General features: G+C 38.3%; 1 protein-coding gene across 3 annotated transcripts; it reads right to left on the bottom strand.

Annotated features, from left to right (window-relative positions):
- Nucleotides 1–86: 86 nt before the first annotated feature.
- Nucleotides 87–13,392, bottom strand: ZBTB26 (zinc finger and BTB domain containing 26). Of its 3 annotated transcripts, XM_061199973.1 has the most exons (3): nt 13,334–13,392; nt 3,951–5,230; nt 87–108 (listed from the first exon to the last, which is right to left on the bottom strand). In XM_061199973.1, exons 2-3 carry the CDS (start codon nt 5,218–5,220, stop codon nt 104–106), a joined length of 1,275 nt encoding a protein of 424 aa, XP_061055956.1. In that variant the 5' UTR covers nt 5,221–5,230; nt 13,334–13,392; the 3' UTR covers nt 87–103. The 3 variants fall into 3 exon arrangements, with proteins under 3 accessions (XP_061055956.1, XP_061055954.1, XP_061055955.1); XM_061199971.1 differs by lacking the exon at nt 87–108 and having other exon boundaries at nt 3,383–5,230; XM_061199972.1 differs by lacking the exon at nt 87–108 and having other exon boundaries at nt 3,383–5,230; nt 13,300–13,391.
- Nucleotides 13,393–17,508: the final 4,116 nt, after the last annotated feature.

Here is a 17,508-nt window from a genome sequence, read left to right as displayed (position 1 = left end):
TAGCAGACAGGTTGTGAAGTTGGGGTACAGCGCGTCTGTCAGAGTACCCAGCACCGGGACCCCTGGGAGGCCCTCCCGGATTATTAGGGGCCAGGTCCTCTGCTTACCCTGAAATATACAATTTAAAAGGTGGCGGAGGTAAGGAGAGGAGAGTGCCATCGGGATCAGTATTCGAGATTGCCTAGCTAATGCCCCATCAGGATCTGGATCCCACCTCACCGCTCAACCTATCGCTTCCTCCCCACGCCCCTACCCCTCTCACTTCCTTGGCAAACCCAGGCCTTCTATCTCAACCGTTGGCCCGGCTGTTTCCTCCAACACGCCCTATCCCTCCTACCACTCATCCTTCAAAATCCCATTCATCCATCGTTCATAAATCACATCATCCCTGAAGCCATCCTGAACTGCCCGTGAATTACTTGGCTCCCAATTGGGAACCAGTAAACCCTTTGGCTGCCTTAATGACGGCAATTATCGTACCTGTATTGAAATCTGTGTCCCACCTAGGCAGAGGTATTTAGGACAGTGACTTACTGCTCCTTGCATTCCCGAAGTCTAGAACTTAGTAGGCATCAAGGATTTGCCAAATGAAGGAATGTCTCAGCTAATTCTTAAAAGCAGTTGCTCCATCCCCTCAGTCAATAGCACAGGAGGAAGTAACTGACCCTAGTAACAATTTCTGGTTAGCCCAGATTTGCTTCTGAAGCCAAGCTCAGCGTGCTTGATTAATGTCTTTTCAAGAATAGGAGTGAAGAAAGCATTCCTGTATTCAAATTCAAGCAATTGGAAAGGGAAGCAGGAGGGGAGAGAGAAAATAAACCACTGACACCAGAGCTTTAATTGTCAAACTTTTATTAAGGAAACTTCCCCATAATAAGTGAAGAGGTAGTTCACAGTATGTCTAACATACAACAGATTTAGAACAGCTATTCACCAGCTGAAATAAAATGTTCTGGGTTGTTTGTTTAGGATAATATCTTAGAAGTAGTGACACTGGTCACCCTCCATTTATAGACCTTCTAATAAGGAAACTAAAACAAATTAAAACCACATCTGATTTACCTCAGAGCCACTTCAGTTTGGAGTTTGCCTTTAAACTTAAATAATAAATAAATAACTGTGACACAGTAATTTTTTAAAAACCAAACTGTGGTGAAGAGAGCCCTCTCTCCTTTTTAGTTATCCTGGGGATCCATAAAATACAAATGCTGAATGTCTAAGGTTTTAAAAAATCTTCCTCCTCTAAAAGAATACGACTAGTTTTGAAAGTCATCTTCCCCTGTAAAACATATTTGATATCAGTAACTTGACCACTTTGCAATACAATCTAAGAAACATGTCTAAACAAAGAAAGAGAAAAGTCAAGTACCACCAAAATTAAGAAAATGTCTCACAGAAACAGAACACCTCTCCAGCCAAGAAATGGGAGACACTGTAAACCATGTCAGTAGTTTGCAGTTGAAAAAGGTGAGAACTAGAAGATTTAGTGATACAAAACCATCAAGATGCTAATTTAAAGTGATCAAAGAAAGCAAGGCAGTTTTCTTTACTCTTCCTAGGATAAAACCAAATTGACACCTTATCTCACTAAGACTACATGAGACTGTAAGCTCTGTGAGGGCAGGGACCATAGCAATCTTACCTTTATATCCTCAGTATCTAGCATAGTGCCTGGCAATAGTAGGTGTTCAATAAATGTCTCTTGAATGTCTGAATGAATCCAGGAATAGTCTCCAACCAAAGAGACCAATCTTATTTGAACCCATGCCTTTTAGTCTTCAAACCAGTAACAAAAACAGGACATGAATGTAAGCAGAGGAAGCACTCCAACTTGAAATTTCCCTGTGATAAAATGACGTTCAGAGAAAATAGCGAAACATTGGTTAACATGTTAGTGTCTCACTGTTGCATAGAATTGGTACTCTTTGGCTGGATCATATAAAAACCAGAATGCTAGGCAGCATCATTGGACCATATAATGAGTGACATTAGGCATAGATACCTGTTAGTCTTATCACTCAATTTTATTCTCATTTAAAATCTTTTAACAAAAGGTAGAAATTATACTTCAAATCAGATTCACATATAAATGCATCAAATTATAACAACTTTAAGAACTCCCTCTGACTACTCAAGTTAAAACTAATTTTTGGTTTATCTGTACATGGACTCTCATAGCTCAGAAACAAAAACAGAAAATCCTGATGGAAACTAAATAAACACTGTTTCAAGACAAAATCAGTTTCACATTTGGATCCTTCTCACATTATTCTTACTTGTCCTTGCCCTTCCTAATCAACACCTAGCAAATCAGTCACTTGCTTAGGAAAAATGTAATAGTCATCCTAACCAAAAAATAATTAACTTACAAAAATAAATCCTTCTGTGATGTTTTGTTTGCAAAATCCAGGATGTCTCAGAAAGCAAACAGTGATTCACAGAGGGGAAGCACAAACTAGGAACTTTTTATTAAGGTATTCTTGATCATGTACTAAATCTTTTTAAGCCAAGGGACAATGAGAAGTGAGGAGACTGTAGCTCATATTTAGTTACTTATCTACTTTGGCTAACCTTGGCCAGGCCACCTCTTTGGGCTTTGGATATCCCAACTTAAAAAAAGAGAGGTGGACTAAATGATCTCTTAAGATTCTCTATGGACTCAAACACTCCTATTACCTAAATCTAACTCATGGGTCAGAAGCTAATAAGACTCAAAATTTTATTTCTGAACTATAACATGTGCTTTAGGAAAAACAGTTGTTTTGTTTTTCCATAATGGAAAATCAACTTTGTATTAGTGATCTATCAGAGGTGACAAGGTGGGACTATGTACCTTTATAGGAATATCTAAATGCAAAAACCTGATTGCTCCTATGACCCACTTTTTTCATCCATTTTAGAAGTTAAGGTACACAAGGAAATGAGAATTCGGAGACTATTACAATACACTGGACAAAACTCTGAAGGCCAAACTCACCTTACTGATGGCTAACTTCTAAAACAAAGCCTAGAGAATGACTCCAGATAGCCCCTTTTTAGAGAGACCATTATGCGTTAGCACACTTTAAATGTGCCTGGAGCAATCCTGACTTCAAAAGCATCACCAAGTAAGTTAGAGATTAATTATAAACATTTGGCTTCTTTTTGGGGAAGACCTCCCAAATAAGTACTGTTGTACAACTGTACTACTATCCTTTGTTGATTATGCTCCCCATGCTGATTCCTAACTATCTGTCTGCAGGTGTTGCTAAAAATATTGTACTCTGGTCTATGTGAACTTCAATGATGTGAAGTTGGGCCATATACTGTTGAAAAGAGTACAGAATAATCTAAAATACTTTATAGCCAGCTCCAAGACAAGTACAAATTGTAGGAAGCAGATTCATTCATTTATCAGACATAGATGAATTATCAGTAGGCAAGGCAACTACAAATTCTATCACATATTCAGGCCAACAGCAGTATCTCCTTATATCTCAGCTTATTTTCTGCCAATGAAAAATATTCTTCGCTTCTCTTAGCATAGCATCTATTAGTGGATTGGAAGTGATATTATTAACTTGTTGGTACCTTCAGAATGTGCGCAGTGAAAAGTCTAAAACAGTGTCAGTCTAAGACATAAGTCAATGTTAGGTAGACAGGTGGAATACTCCTTGGGAAAGGAAAACAGACATCACAGGATAAATAATTCAAAACAGAACATGGGAAAGGGCAAAAGGAAGGCAAGACCACTCCAAGTGGCAAGTTGCCTGGTCTATTAGTGCTTTGACTCACCCCTATGACTTCCAAAGCACAGAGGCTTTGGAGAAGTCAAATTCGCAAAATCACTCCTAAAAAGACTCAGACTATTGCCATGTTTGCAGTCAGTTCTAGTTAGGAGCATAAAGGCCCTACTCAATTCACACAAGTACTATCATTCCTTAAGTTCAGGACAGCTTGGGCCAGTTTACCTGCATCCAGGACCTGTGTCGCATCAGGCTGTGGCTGACACCCTTTAGAGTCTGTGACTGTTGTACATGCAAAAGAATCAAAGTCCACTGTGAGGTCTTGCACATTTCTTTCATTGGCATTATCAAAGCTGTTTTTGCCATGCAGCTGTTTAAGATGTTTCCTCAAAACTGGCTTATGTGCAAAAACCATGTCACAATAGTTACATTTATGGGGCTTATCTCCACTGTGAAGGTTAAGATGATCCTGTAAGGAACACTTCTGAGAAAAGGTTTTCCCACAGATTTTACACTGGAAAGGTTTAATGCCGGCATGCACACGCATGTGTCGATGAAGGTTGCCTTTCTGAGTAAAAGTCTTGCCGCAGAGTAGACACATAAAGAGTTTGTGCATTTTTAAATGGTTGGCGTAGTTCTCCAGGTGACGAAACACCCTGGTACACTTTGGGCATTGGTGATGCCACTGTAGGCCTTTGTCTACACCTCGAATATTAGGCCCAAAGACATCTTTTGAGGCCATGATGATGTTATCACTGCCTGTGTAAGACAGGGCATAATTGTGGAGGTGGTTTTGTTCTATTTCACTTACTCTGTTTTCCACAGTTGAATTTATCAGGGAGTGCTGGGGCTCTGATGAATGTAAAGCAGTGGGTTCAGAAGAAATAAACTGGTTCTGATCTTTTTTACTTCTAACCTCTGATACATCCCCAATAGATTCTACCTTAACAATCTGAATATCACTGTCCTCCATATCCATACTGTCTTCAGATGGATGGATACAAGGTGAGTCCTGCTTTGGGGAGCCTCTGGCATCTCCCTGATGTTCTTTTGACTGGGGAGAAGCACTCTGCGGTTCACATCCCTCTTTACTATCCATTGGTTGTTTTGGCTTTATAAACTTCCACAAGGCCTGTGTGCACCGTTCTACAATGTGGCTCATCTGAAGAAAGCTCGCAGCCGTCAAGTAATTTACCAGTTCCATCTCAGGGAATTCCAGCACACCACTGTAACAGGATAAGAGCAATTGTCTCCCCACTTCGGAACTCTGTAATATGGAGATTTTCACCTCTCTGGAATCGTTCAGTAAAAATTGGTCTCTTAAGAAGGGGGAACCTGCAGCAAACACAATTTTATGCCCCTGTACCTCAATATCATCTATGAGAACTGTAACATCACAAAATTTATTCTCTTCTCTTAATTTGTTCATTTTTTGTAACATTGAATCTCCATAATTTTCAAACTTGAAGTGAAGGAGATCTGATCTTTCAGACATTTTGGCAGACCTAAAGAACAGAAATGTTAAAAAGGATGAATTTAAGAAAATACAAACAATTAAGAAAACCTGGATTTGCCTTCCAGAACCAAATTTGTGTTGTCATACCTGTTTATATGTATCTGAATAAAATTTTTCTTGAAAGAGGAAGCTAGTATAACTGCTTTCAAAGGCTGTTAAAAATTACTCCTTACCACATCAAGTGTCAATTGCACCCAAGGAGTGGACTTGTATCCGTGTAAACAGCTTGGTATTCATTCAACTTTTTAAGATGCTTAATACAAGAACAGTGCTTGAGTTATTCCAAGGGCATTTTTTTTTGCTTCTCAAATGATAATTCTATCAGGTTTCAAGAACTACCTAAAACATCCCAACAAGTAATAATGAAATAACTACTTTATTTTGCATGATACTGTGAACCTGCTTCTTCGAAGACAAAACACTCTTTTCCTTCGCTTTGTATTTTACTGCAGTGACATTGCTTGCCCCATTCTTGGGTAAACCCTCTTCTGTTTAAACTGATGTGAACTTACTCATACAAGTATTTCTGCAATAAAATGAAAGTCACATGCCTAAAGGGACAACTTTTAGACAGTGTCAAAGGCACAGGTCTTTATCCTGTGCATTTTGGACAAACCTAAACTCTTTCTTAAGAAACATTTCTTGATATATGAAGTAAATATTTGACATAGAAAAACCAGATGAGTCACTTGGTGGGAATCTGAGTAGGAGTAAGGTGGATCTAGTTAATCCTTACTAGATTCTATTCTTTCTTCCTTATCCCTATTTATCCATCATTACTCATCAACCAGACTACTAGATCTGATTCATAAATGTTCCTTGGTTCCAGCTTCTATTACCTCTAATCCAACTTCTACACCATCACACGTCATCTTTCAAAAACACAGATCTGATTATATCCAACTCCTGCCTAAAATCCTTCTGTGACCTCCCATTGTCTCCTGGATGAAGACTAACCTCTTGAATATAAACTGATCAAGTAAATTTAAGAATAATTAAGGTAAACACTGGCATAAACCATTCAACCACAGAGAAGGTGTCTTTGCCAAAACTCTGTGTATTTGTCCCTTTATGAAGCAATTCCTTTGGAGACAGTCCCCATGTTCTGATTCCATACTCTTCAAACGATTTTCTGATAACTTGGCTTCCCATGTGTCACTCTAAAGGGAAGGATGAGTTAGCCATGTCAACATGACATTGTCAACACATTTATTATTTTTACAATGACAATCCACCAGTCTATATAGCAGTCTTCTGTGAGATCAGTAGGTATATCAGGTCTACCCCTGAGAAGCAGCTCTACAATCGCAGTGCATCAATAAATTCACCTTGAACTTTATGTATCCATCAACTCCGTAGTTGAGAATCACGAGACAACCAGCTGTTCCTAGCAACATCTGGCCCCGAAGCCCAATCTTTATAATTTTATCTTCTAGAACACTGAATTACAAAGGCTCATAGAACACCAGCGCGTAAAGGCAGAATCTAGGTCTCAATCATATTGCTCAGTGCCTGGTTCATGACAGCACTCTACTGACTCCAAACCTCAGCAGTTATTTCTTTAGTCCATAACACTATTCCTAGCCAATTCTGACTCCTTTATTTCCTCTGAGGGCCCTTCCCTAACCCCTTACATTAGAACAGTTGTCTCTACTGGACCTATAACTAAGTACTTCTAACATAACACTCAGGATACCAATACTTGTTCCTTCCCCTCCAAACTGCAAGCTACATGGCATTAGAGAGAAGAATCTCCACCCTATTCAATGGAGCTAATGCTGGGAACCTGCATCTTCTAGGGCAAAACACTCTTTCCTTTGGTTTCAAATTCTACTTAACGCAGCCACATTACTGGCCAAACCCTCTTCTGTTCAAACTGGTGTGTATTCCCATCACCTGATATTGTACTAAACACACGGCAGGTGCTCAGTTTGCATTTGTTGAACTATGCGATTCATTTGACAGTAGTAAGAAGCAAGAACTGCTGTTAGGAAGACCAATGCAGTGTCTGCATAAGCATTACCGGTCTGAGGCCATGAGAGCCTAGAAAGGAATGAAAATGGGAATAAGGAGCAAGGAAAAATAACAAAAAGATATTTCAAAAAACTTGGTAACTGGAGATAGAAAATGAAAAAAAGTAACGTGTAAAGGTTTTAAACTTAGGATTTCAGCCAAATTAAAATGTCATTGAAAGAGAGGTGAGATTTAGGAGGGGGAACTGGTATGGCACAGGTATATTAAAATATATTTATACATAAATTATAAGCTTTCCCTTTGTATGGCACTCTGAGTGTACAGATAATGAATAATCACAATGAAGATGAGAGGAGGGATGTAGAGAAGCAAATTCAGCATCATAGAAAAGGTGGTGAATATCAAATGAAAAGGAAAAATCTAGGAGACACAGGGACTATATCAGTAAATAAAGTGGCACAACTGTATTATCTATCTCTGGTCAGTTTTAGCAATTACAGTAGCTTAATATATTTGATCTGGAAACAGTGACTGTCCCAATTTATAACTAGAAATTATATAAATGACTGCTGTTCAAGTGGCCAAACAAAAGGGGCATTCTTTCTTAGAGGTTTAGCTTGTCCTAAATTTACTGACAGGTCAGTATTTTCCTACTCACACTGAAAAATGAGCATTAATTGCTTCCATCTATAATATGACAGTACTTGCAATGCTTTAGACAACTATCCTCAGGGATTGTTCCTTGAAGTTCCAAAGACGGGAGTTGGAGTACAATTTCATTTACTTCCTATTCATCAGTCTCAAGAAACTTACCAACAGAAGCAGTCAAACAGGTATCTCAGGAAAGTGCTTGATTTGTCTGCTGTAGTCCAAGAATATGAGGAAAAATTATTCTGTTTAAGAAGTTTTCCTTAATGTCTCAGCCCACTGTATTGTCTCCCTTTGATAAACTCTTATTTCCAGGCCACACAGTTTATCCTTTGTTTCTTGTCACTAGTCTCTCTTTCCAACAGACTGTTAGTTATTTGAGGGCAAGGACCAACTGTTATTTTTCACACAGCTCATTCAACAACACCCATAATTAACTCTTAATGTTCCCTATGAAATTATTATTGAGCTATGGTAGAGATGCTCTACATTATCATGATACCCTCTTTTGAGTGCCCTGGGGAAAATGTCTTTCTAGGGTTTGTTTCCAAAAAATAGTTTTAACAACATAAAACCAAATTTTAAACAAAATTTCTAAAATGTCAAAATAAAAAGGAACACTTGTTTCATATGAACTGGTTTAATTTTATTTAAAAATAAGAAAAATGATAGCTAATCTTTACTGAATCCTTGCTGAGTACCAGGTATAGTGCTAAGTGCTTTACCCAAGTTGACCCATTTAATCCTCAAAATCTCTATGAGGTAGGTATTATTATCATCTCCACTTTGCCTATGAGGAAACCCAAGCTTGGTGAACATAAATAACTTGCTCAATTTAAGAGAGGTGGAAAGTATTAAATATTAGAGGTAGAACTGTGCCCAAGCTGCATGATGCCAAAATTCATGTATGAAACAACTAGGCTAGCTGAAGTTTTATCTTATGGCTGTTAACTGTATGACTGTTCAGATCTCCCTGCTCATATCCATTCAGCTGTACACTTATGATTGATATGCTTTTGTGTATTTAGTTATGCTTCAATAAAAGTTTTACGTTTAAGAACAAAAAGTACAACTTAAGGCCAAATTTGTGTCAAGTCTAGAGGACTTTAATAGTAAAGCATTTATGTATTATCCTCGTCTTACCTTCCTTTCTCAGTTATTTTAACTTTATATTATTTTTCTATCTTTTGTGTATTTATCTTTTTTTTTTTAACATCTTTACTGGAGTATAATTGCTTTACAATGGTGTGTTAGTTTCTGCTTTATAACAAAGTGAATCAGCTATACACATACTGTGTATTTATCTTTGTAGAATGAAACTTAATGCCATTTACAAACAAAACTTAATAAAATTATGACTATTTTAATAGTCTAGTAACTTAAAGAAAGTAAAGATCTGATCAGGTAGAATAGAGACTTGGTCCCCACATTCTGTTGATTCTTTCCACAGAATGATTTCCAAATTCTCTCTATATATTCTTACTACCATTGGCATGGTTCAGGTCGTTATCATCTGTTGTCTAGGTTACTGTGATTAAGTCTAAATACTGCTGAGTTTCTCTCAGCAAGTTTTAAATGACCCATTTCTCAAACATCAATGAAATAGGAATAGTCTCACTTAAGATCATTCTCTCTTTATTTATATTTACACAATTCTTCCATAATCATTTCCATAACAAATGTTCCAGCTGATTTGAAAATTTCCCTTTGTTCAAACAGGAGTAACCAGAAAGGATCAGTGAATATTCTACGTTCAACAACGTTCACTGCCATGCGATGGGCAGTGCAAAAATATCCATGTTTCTTATCTAAAATGCCTCTAATAATACTGATAAGGAAAACTTTTCTATTCTGTATAATAAACTCCAAAGCTGTATGTCAGTCTGTTTCCTCATCTACCTCATAAAAGTGCCTTTATCTTTCAACTTAGCACTCACAGCTACTTGGAAATCTTTCTTCGTCTTTCATTAACACCATATGCCATTTTTCAAAGAGGTTGTAATAAACTACAGCTTTTCTCTCTATAAAACTCAATCATTTTCTTCTTTTGGGTAACTTTCATGACACTGCATTCTCCAAGGTCTCACTCTTTTGTTTTACTGTAAGATTACAGAAATATACCCTTCTTGGAAACATTTTTTAATATAGGTAAAGTAAAAGTTCCCTTTCTCAGCCTCCTTCCACTCAGTTCTCAGTTGGTTCTAAGTTTCTTCCTTAATGACTCTCCCTCCCCTCCATTTTTAAAACAACACTTCTATATAACAACACTTCTAGCCACAGAAGATAAAAAATAAAATTAGGTTTCTTACTTATAAACTATATATATATTGTTTTGCAACTTTCTTTTTTCATTTATTGCTTTTGAGGGTTATTTATATTGAATAAATAGACCTAGTTCATTCTTCTTAAACTGTTGTACAGAAGTGGGCAAGTGACTTAACTACTGGCCTCAGTTTTCCACCATTCTTTTGCTGATCTGTTCCTCAAGCGTTCACTAAATTGTGTAAAGGTAAGTATATTCTTCAAAGCTTAGTCCTTGACTTTTTGCTGTTTTCTTAATGCTTACTTCCTCAGGAAGCCTGTCTTGGTTTCTCAATGTTTTATTACCTTCTCTATTTAAAAAATTCCTAACTCTCCATCCTCATGGCTAATCTTAACCAAACTTAACCTCAATTCAAGCTAATCAAAAATACCTGCCCTAGGCTACTACTCTATCACTTGAAATGCATGATATCTAAACTCTTACACTGGCTAAAACTCAATAAGTCAAAAATAAAAGCTTATGGAGAATGGCTCTGAGAACAGTAGGCGTGGAAGCAAGAAAACCTGTTAGTATGCTATTACTTTAACAGATCAAGATAGAAATAATGAGGGCCTGAATAATATGGATACTGAGCGGAAATAATATGGATGGAGAGAGGAAACAGATCCTAGAGATATTTCAAACAAAGAACTGATGGACTTGATGACCAAGGTGGGAAATAAGAGATGAAAGGTCAAGATGACTCCAAGATATTTGGTTTGAGAAACTGGGTATCTTTGACAGAGTGTCATTCAATAAGCTAGGGAATATTGGAGGGATGACCATGGGTCAGGTGTTAAAATGTTTAACCAGAGGAGCCTGCATGACATTAAGGAGAAGATCCATTAGCTAGCTGGATAGAGCTCTGAAGCTGAAGAGGAGACCTGATTATAGATAATAAGTAATAGATGAAAGCATGACATAAACTGACCTGTGAATGAAACTGACCTAAAATGGCACAGACTGGAAGAGAATCTAAGACAGAAGAAAAGAAATAAAAAACAAATACATAACACAAACATAAATCCATTACTTACCTTCTTCTCAATCTGGATCTCCTTCCAAGCCTCTCCATTTTTTTATTAATTGAGTCTATCTTTGCTTAAATTTTTCCCATTCTTTTGACTCCCATATTCAATCACTGCTTAGTGCAGTGGGTAAAACTATATTTCCTAGAATCAAAACCCTGCTCCACCACTTACTAGCTGCGTGACCTTGGGCAAGTTACTTAACCACTTCTGTTTTTCAGTTTTCCCACCTGTCAAAGAATATTACTTCATAGGGTTGTTATGGGAAATTAAATTAATTTTAAAGTAAATTCATTTTTTAAATTAAGTTAATTTTTTAAAGAACTTAGAATAGTGCCTGGAATTGTGCTCTATAAAAGCAAATGCTAGGTAAGTAAGTAAATAAAGCCTGTCAATTTTCTTTGTGAAATCCTTCATATGTGGCCTTTTTTTCATTCTCGACACCAAACCACTTGAGGTCTGCATTATTTCATATATTATCACCTCATCACTCTATTAAAATCACTTTGTAAAAGGTCACTCATGATCTCTTGATAAAGAAATGCCATCTTTTTTTCCCCTCATTCTCCAAATGCTCTGCATCAACTGTTCCAGTGGACCCTTCTCAGTATTCTCTTCTCTTGACTTCTGAGTCTTCTTGGTTGCTGGAACCCTTATATTTATCATCTACTTCTTATATTTTATCATCTACTTCTGTTTCTGCTACTACACCAACTACTGTTAGTTCTAATTTTTCTTTCTGCTTTGTAAATGCAACCATTCCCCCCAAATATTCCCTTCTTTCTCAATAACCCCTTCCTGATGCCAGCTATTCCCATGGCTTCCACCTCTACGCTCTATGATGATTCAAACCTTTCCTCTAGCCACAGCATTTAGGTTGAGCTGCAGATTTGCATTTCCAACTCTATACTGGACAGCTCCATGTGGCTATCTCACCAGGCCTTCAAGTCAACATATCCAAAAAATGAATTTGTCATCTACACTAGGCTTATGGTTTTATTGCTGATAATGGCATTAACATTCTTCAAATACCACAGGCCTAAAACCTAAGACTCAGCTTTGATACTTCTTTCACCCTCAACATCCAATTTATTATGGAGTCTTTACAGCATTCACTACAGCATTACCTGCCTTCTTTCCAATCATACTGTCGTAACTCCATTTCAGGATTTCATTACTTCTCACTAGACTGATCCCACTACTCCTTCAAAAGAATCTCCAATGAGAGCATGTAGACTTTAGCTAAAGAGTCCAGAATCAGTTTATAGAAATTCCTATCCTATAGGCTGACCTCCAGAACCAGATGGTTTTCTACAGTGCAAATCCGACTATACCTGTCTCCTGCTCAAAATTCTTCAAAAAGTACCCACCTCCTTTAGGATTAAACCTTCACTATCTGGACCTCGGTCTACTTTCCCAGCCTCATATCTCATCCTTTGCACAAGAGCCCCGCGCCCCCCTCCTCCTCTTCCCACATAAGTTATGCTCAGTCATTCCTTCACAGCATTGCAACTGTTCCTCCTGTAGGAAAAGCCCTTCTCCACCTTATCCTCTCCAACAAATAAAATTGAGAAGTCACTTTCTTTCTTCAGCCTCCCCAGCAACTGCCCCTTGAACCGTTCATACATATATGACTGATTCATACATCGCAGGAGCACTCATTTGTTTTTATCTGGCTCCCAAACTTGACCCTGAAACTTGGAACAATATCTTACGAATTCCCAGTGCCTGACATAGCGCCAGAAATATAAAGGTGCTGTTGCCAGTGGCAAAAGGGTAACCTAGCTTAGTACTCATAATGATTCTCGCGGGCTGGCCCTGAGGCCTTGCCATGGCCCAGATCTGGCACTTCCTACAAGATGCCAGAGTCGGGCGTTCAAGCAAACTGCTGAGCCCTCGGCTGGGGTCCCAGGAGGAGGTCCCTGGGGGCATCCTTAGGCTCCCCACTCCAGACACTGGGAAGGGAAAGGGGCGGGGCACAGCATGGGCCGGGCCTAGGGCTCCATAAGTCCCCCCGGGCCTAGGCCAGCCCCTCGGCCCCCATCCCAGGGCAGGTCCCGGCCAATCCAGGGCCCCAAGGGGGCTCCATTTTGAGAGACCTCGTACCCCTACCCGGCGCTCCGGCCGCCTCCGCACTTACAGACCCAGGGGAAGGCCACCGTCAGGATCCGGCACCGCCAGGAGCTCCGGCCCCTCGGGGCTCCGGGAAGGGGGAGGGGCGGGGAACCCGAGCCAAAGGGGGACCCAACGGAACCGGAAGGGCAGCCCTCGCCGGACAAAGACAACTTCCAGGTCCTATGGTCCTCTCCGCCAATCGGAAGGCTGGGAGGGCGGCGGGCTCGGAGAGGGACCTTCGGCACTGTGGGCGGGGTGCAAAACGCGTGCCCCAGACTCCTGCGAGCATCTCCGCCCGTGAGCCGAGGTGCGGGTGCCGCGGCTCCCTAGCGTTTGGGGCTCAGGCCCCGCGCGCTTCGCTCCTTCTCAGCCGCTCCTCTTTAGCTGCGCCTCGGCTGTCTGCTGCTTGCGTGGGCCTGAAGGGCGCCTCCGCACTTAAAGTGTTGGTAAGCCCCTCCGCCTAGGGATGTGGACTCGCCGCGTTGGGCCCAGGAAGTGGAGGGAAGGAAGTTTACCTCCCTCGCTTTTTGGATGTTGGTGTTTCCCAGGGATCTGCATTCTCCGTTACCTACAACGTGCTGACTATTCACAGATCTCTTTTGCCAGACCAGACAGCTCTCTTGAGCTCCAGGGTCAGCTGCCTAGAAGACATCTCCAACTGGTTGTCCAGTGTTAATGTACCTTTGAACTCTAGTACATCCGCAGACCTGCTTCTTATCTCCTGTAGTCCTCGTGTTGGTGAACGGCATCATCCACGCAGTCCTGCCCACCAGTAAACTTCAGTACCATTCTAGAGCCCTTTTCCATCTTGCCAGTCCAATGGCTCTCTGGCTTCTCCTCCTTTTTAGGGGGTGGAGAGGGAGGATATTGTGGTAAAACATGAATAATATTTATCATTTTAATCATTTGTAAGTGTGAAGTTCTATGGCATTAAGTACATTCACAATATTGTAACCATCACCGCTGCTATAGCCAGCTTCATTCTTTTGCATGTCGTTATCGTTTTTCCAGCACCGTTTTTGAAAAGTCTGTCCTTTCCCCATTGAATGGGCTTGTCACCTTTGTTGAAAATCAACTGACCATGTATGTGAGAATTTATTGCTGGGCTCTCTATTCTATTACATGTGACTGCAGGTCTTACACTAGTACCGTATTCTTTTAGTTACCGTAGCTTTGTAAGTTTGTAAGTGAGGAAGTATGAGGCCTCAACTTTATTCTTTTTTCCAGATTGTTTTGGCTATGCCAGGCCCCTTGAAATTCCATATGAATTTGAGGATCAGCTTTTACATTTTTGAGAAAAAGGATGTTGTAATTTTGATAGAGATTGTGTTGAATCTGTAGATCACTTTGGGTAATATTGCCATCTTAATTTTAAGTCTTCCTGTCTAAATATGAAATGTCTTTCCATGTACTTAGGTCTTCATTAATTTCTTTCAGCAGTGTTTTCTAGTTTTCAGGGTATTTAATCCTTTTTGATAATATTATAAATGAAATTGCTTTCTTAAATTCCTTTTCATATTGTTGCTAGTGTGTAGAAACACAACTGATTTTTGGTGTTGGTCTTGTACCCAGCAACGCTTCTGAATTTGTTTTTTGGCTCTACAAGCTTTCTTGTGGATTCTTTGGGTTTTTCGATATATATGATTATGTTGCCTGTGAATATAGTTTTACCTCTTCGTTTACAATTTGGATGCCTTTTATTTCTTGTCTAATAGTTCTGGCTAGAACTTCCACTACAATGTTGAATAGCAGCAGTGAAAGGAGGCATCCTTGACTTGTTCATGAGTTGTTCTTAGAGGCGTAGGTAAGCTACTGATTTAGATGTGGGTTTTTCACAGATACTTTTATCATGTTGAGGAATTTTCCCTCTATAACTACTTTTCTGAAAGATCTTATCATGAAAAGGCATTGTATTCTGTCAGATGAGTTTTGAGCATCAGTTGAGATGATCATGAGTTTTTTTCCCTTAGTTCTTATTAATGAGATATATTGCATTGGTTTATCTTATGGTAAACCACTCTTGCATTCTTGGGATAAATCTCACTTGGTCATGGGGAATAATCCTGTTAGTATGCTATTGGATTTGATTTCCTTTTATGTTGTTGAGGATTTTTGCACCTATATGCATAAGAAACATTGGTATATAATTTTCTTGTGATGCGTTTTTTTAGCTTTGGTGTCAGGATAATGAAGGCCTCATGAGATTAGAAAGCATTCCCTCTTCTTCAGTTTTTTGGAAGAGTTTGAGAAGGATTGGTATTAATTCTTAATTAAATATTTTAATTAAATTAAATATTTGGTACAATTCACTGGTGAAGCCATCTGGTGCAAGACTGTTCTTTTTTGGGAGGTTTTTGATTACACACTCAATCTCTTGTTATAAGTATGTTGAGATTTTCTAATTTTTCTGGAATCCATTTATAATAAATAATTTGTGTGTTTCAAGGAATTTGCCCATTGTTTTCTAGGTTGATTTTTGTTGATCTTTACAAAGAAACAACTTTTGGTTTCATTGATTTTTTTTTTTTTTTCTTTCTCTTTCTTTTTTTTTGGTTTATTTCCATTCTGTTTTATTTCCTTCCTTCTGCTAGCTTTGGGTTTAGTTTGTTCTTTTTCGTATTTCATAAGGTATAAAGTTAGGGTATTATTTTGAGATTTTTCTTGTTTTTTAATGTAGCCATTTACAACTATAAATTTCTCTAATTACTGTTTGCATTGTATCCTGTAAGTTTTGTATGTTTTTATCATTTTTACTCATTTTCAAGTACATTCTGATTTCCCTTTTCAGGTCTTCTTTGACCCATTTGTTCTTTAAGAATGTGTTTCTAATTTCCACATATTGTGAATTTTCCAGCTTTCCTTCTGTTACTGATTTCTAACTTCATCCCATTGTAGTTGGAGAAGATACTTTGTATAATACCTATCTTTTAAAATCTATTGACACTTGTTTTATGGCCTAATGTATGGCCTGTCCTGGAGAATGTCCCATGTGAACTTGAAAAGAATGTGTATTCTGCTGTTCAGTGGAATGTTCTGTACACTTCTGTTAGGTTCAGTTGGTTTATTGTGATGTTCAAGTCCTCTAACGCCTAACTTATCTTTATCTGGTTGTTCTATTCATTATTGAATGTCGGCTGTTGAAGTTTCTAATTATTATTGTAGAATTGTTTATTCCTCCCTTTAATTCTGGTCATTTTTGCTTCATATATTTTGAAAGTCTCTTCTAGTTATGTAAATGTTTATAATTTTTATATAATCTTGCTCTTTTGAACCTTTTATTAATATATAATGACCTTCTTTGTCTCTTGTAACCTTTTTAAAGTCATTTTGTATGACCTTAGTATAACCTCCCCAGCTCCCTTTTGGTTAGTACTTGCATGGAATATCTTCTCTTTTCTTTTTTTTTCCACTTTTAACTTGTTAATATCTTTGGATCTAAAGTGAGTATTTTCTAGACTGCATATAGATGGATCATGTTTTTGTTTTTGTTTTATCCATTCTGCCCATCTCTGTCTTTTGATTGGAGAGTTTATGCCATTTACATTTAAAGTGACTACAGATAAGGAGGGACTTATTTCTGCCATTTTGCTATTTGTCTTCTATAGGCCTTATAGCTTTTGTGTCTTTCATTTCTTCCATTACTGCTTTTTTCTGTGTTTATTTGATTTTTTGTAGTGAAAAGTTTTGATTTATCTCTGATTTCTTTCTGTGTATATTCTATGGACATTTCCTTTGTGGTTGCTATAGGAATTACATTTAACAGCCCAAATTTATAACAATATAATTAAATTGATACCAACTTCAGTAGCATACAAAAACTCTCCTGTACAGCTCTGTCTCCTCTTTCTGTTCTTGATGCTACAGATTACATCTTTATACATTGTGTGTGTAATAAATTAGACTAATATTTGTATGCATTTGTCTTTTAAATCATGTAGAAAATAAAAATGGAGTTAAACAATAATTACAATAATAATTCTATAATTGCCCATACATTTATCTTTACCAGAGATCTTTATTTCTTCATATGGCTTTAAATACTGTTGAGCATCCTTTCATTTCAACGTGAAGGATTCCCATCAGCATTTCTTGAAGGGTGGTTTTAGTGGTAATGAACTCCCTTAGCTTTTTTTAAAATCAGAGAATGTCTTAATTTCTCCCTCATTTTTGAAGGACAATTTTGCTAGATACAGATCTGTC

This window comes from Eubalaena glacialis, chromosome 9, assembly GCF_028564815.1.
Source record: "Eubalaena glacialis isolate mEubGla1 chromosome 9, mEubGla1.1.hap2.+ XY, whole genome shotgun sequence".
Taxonomy (NCBI): Eukaryota; Metazoa; Chordata; class Mammalia; order Artiodactyla; family Balaenidae; genus Eubalaena; species Eubalaena glacialis.
This window is presented reverse-complemented; position numbering and strand designations above follow the sequence as displayed.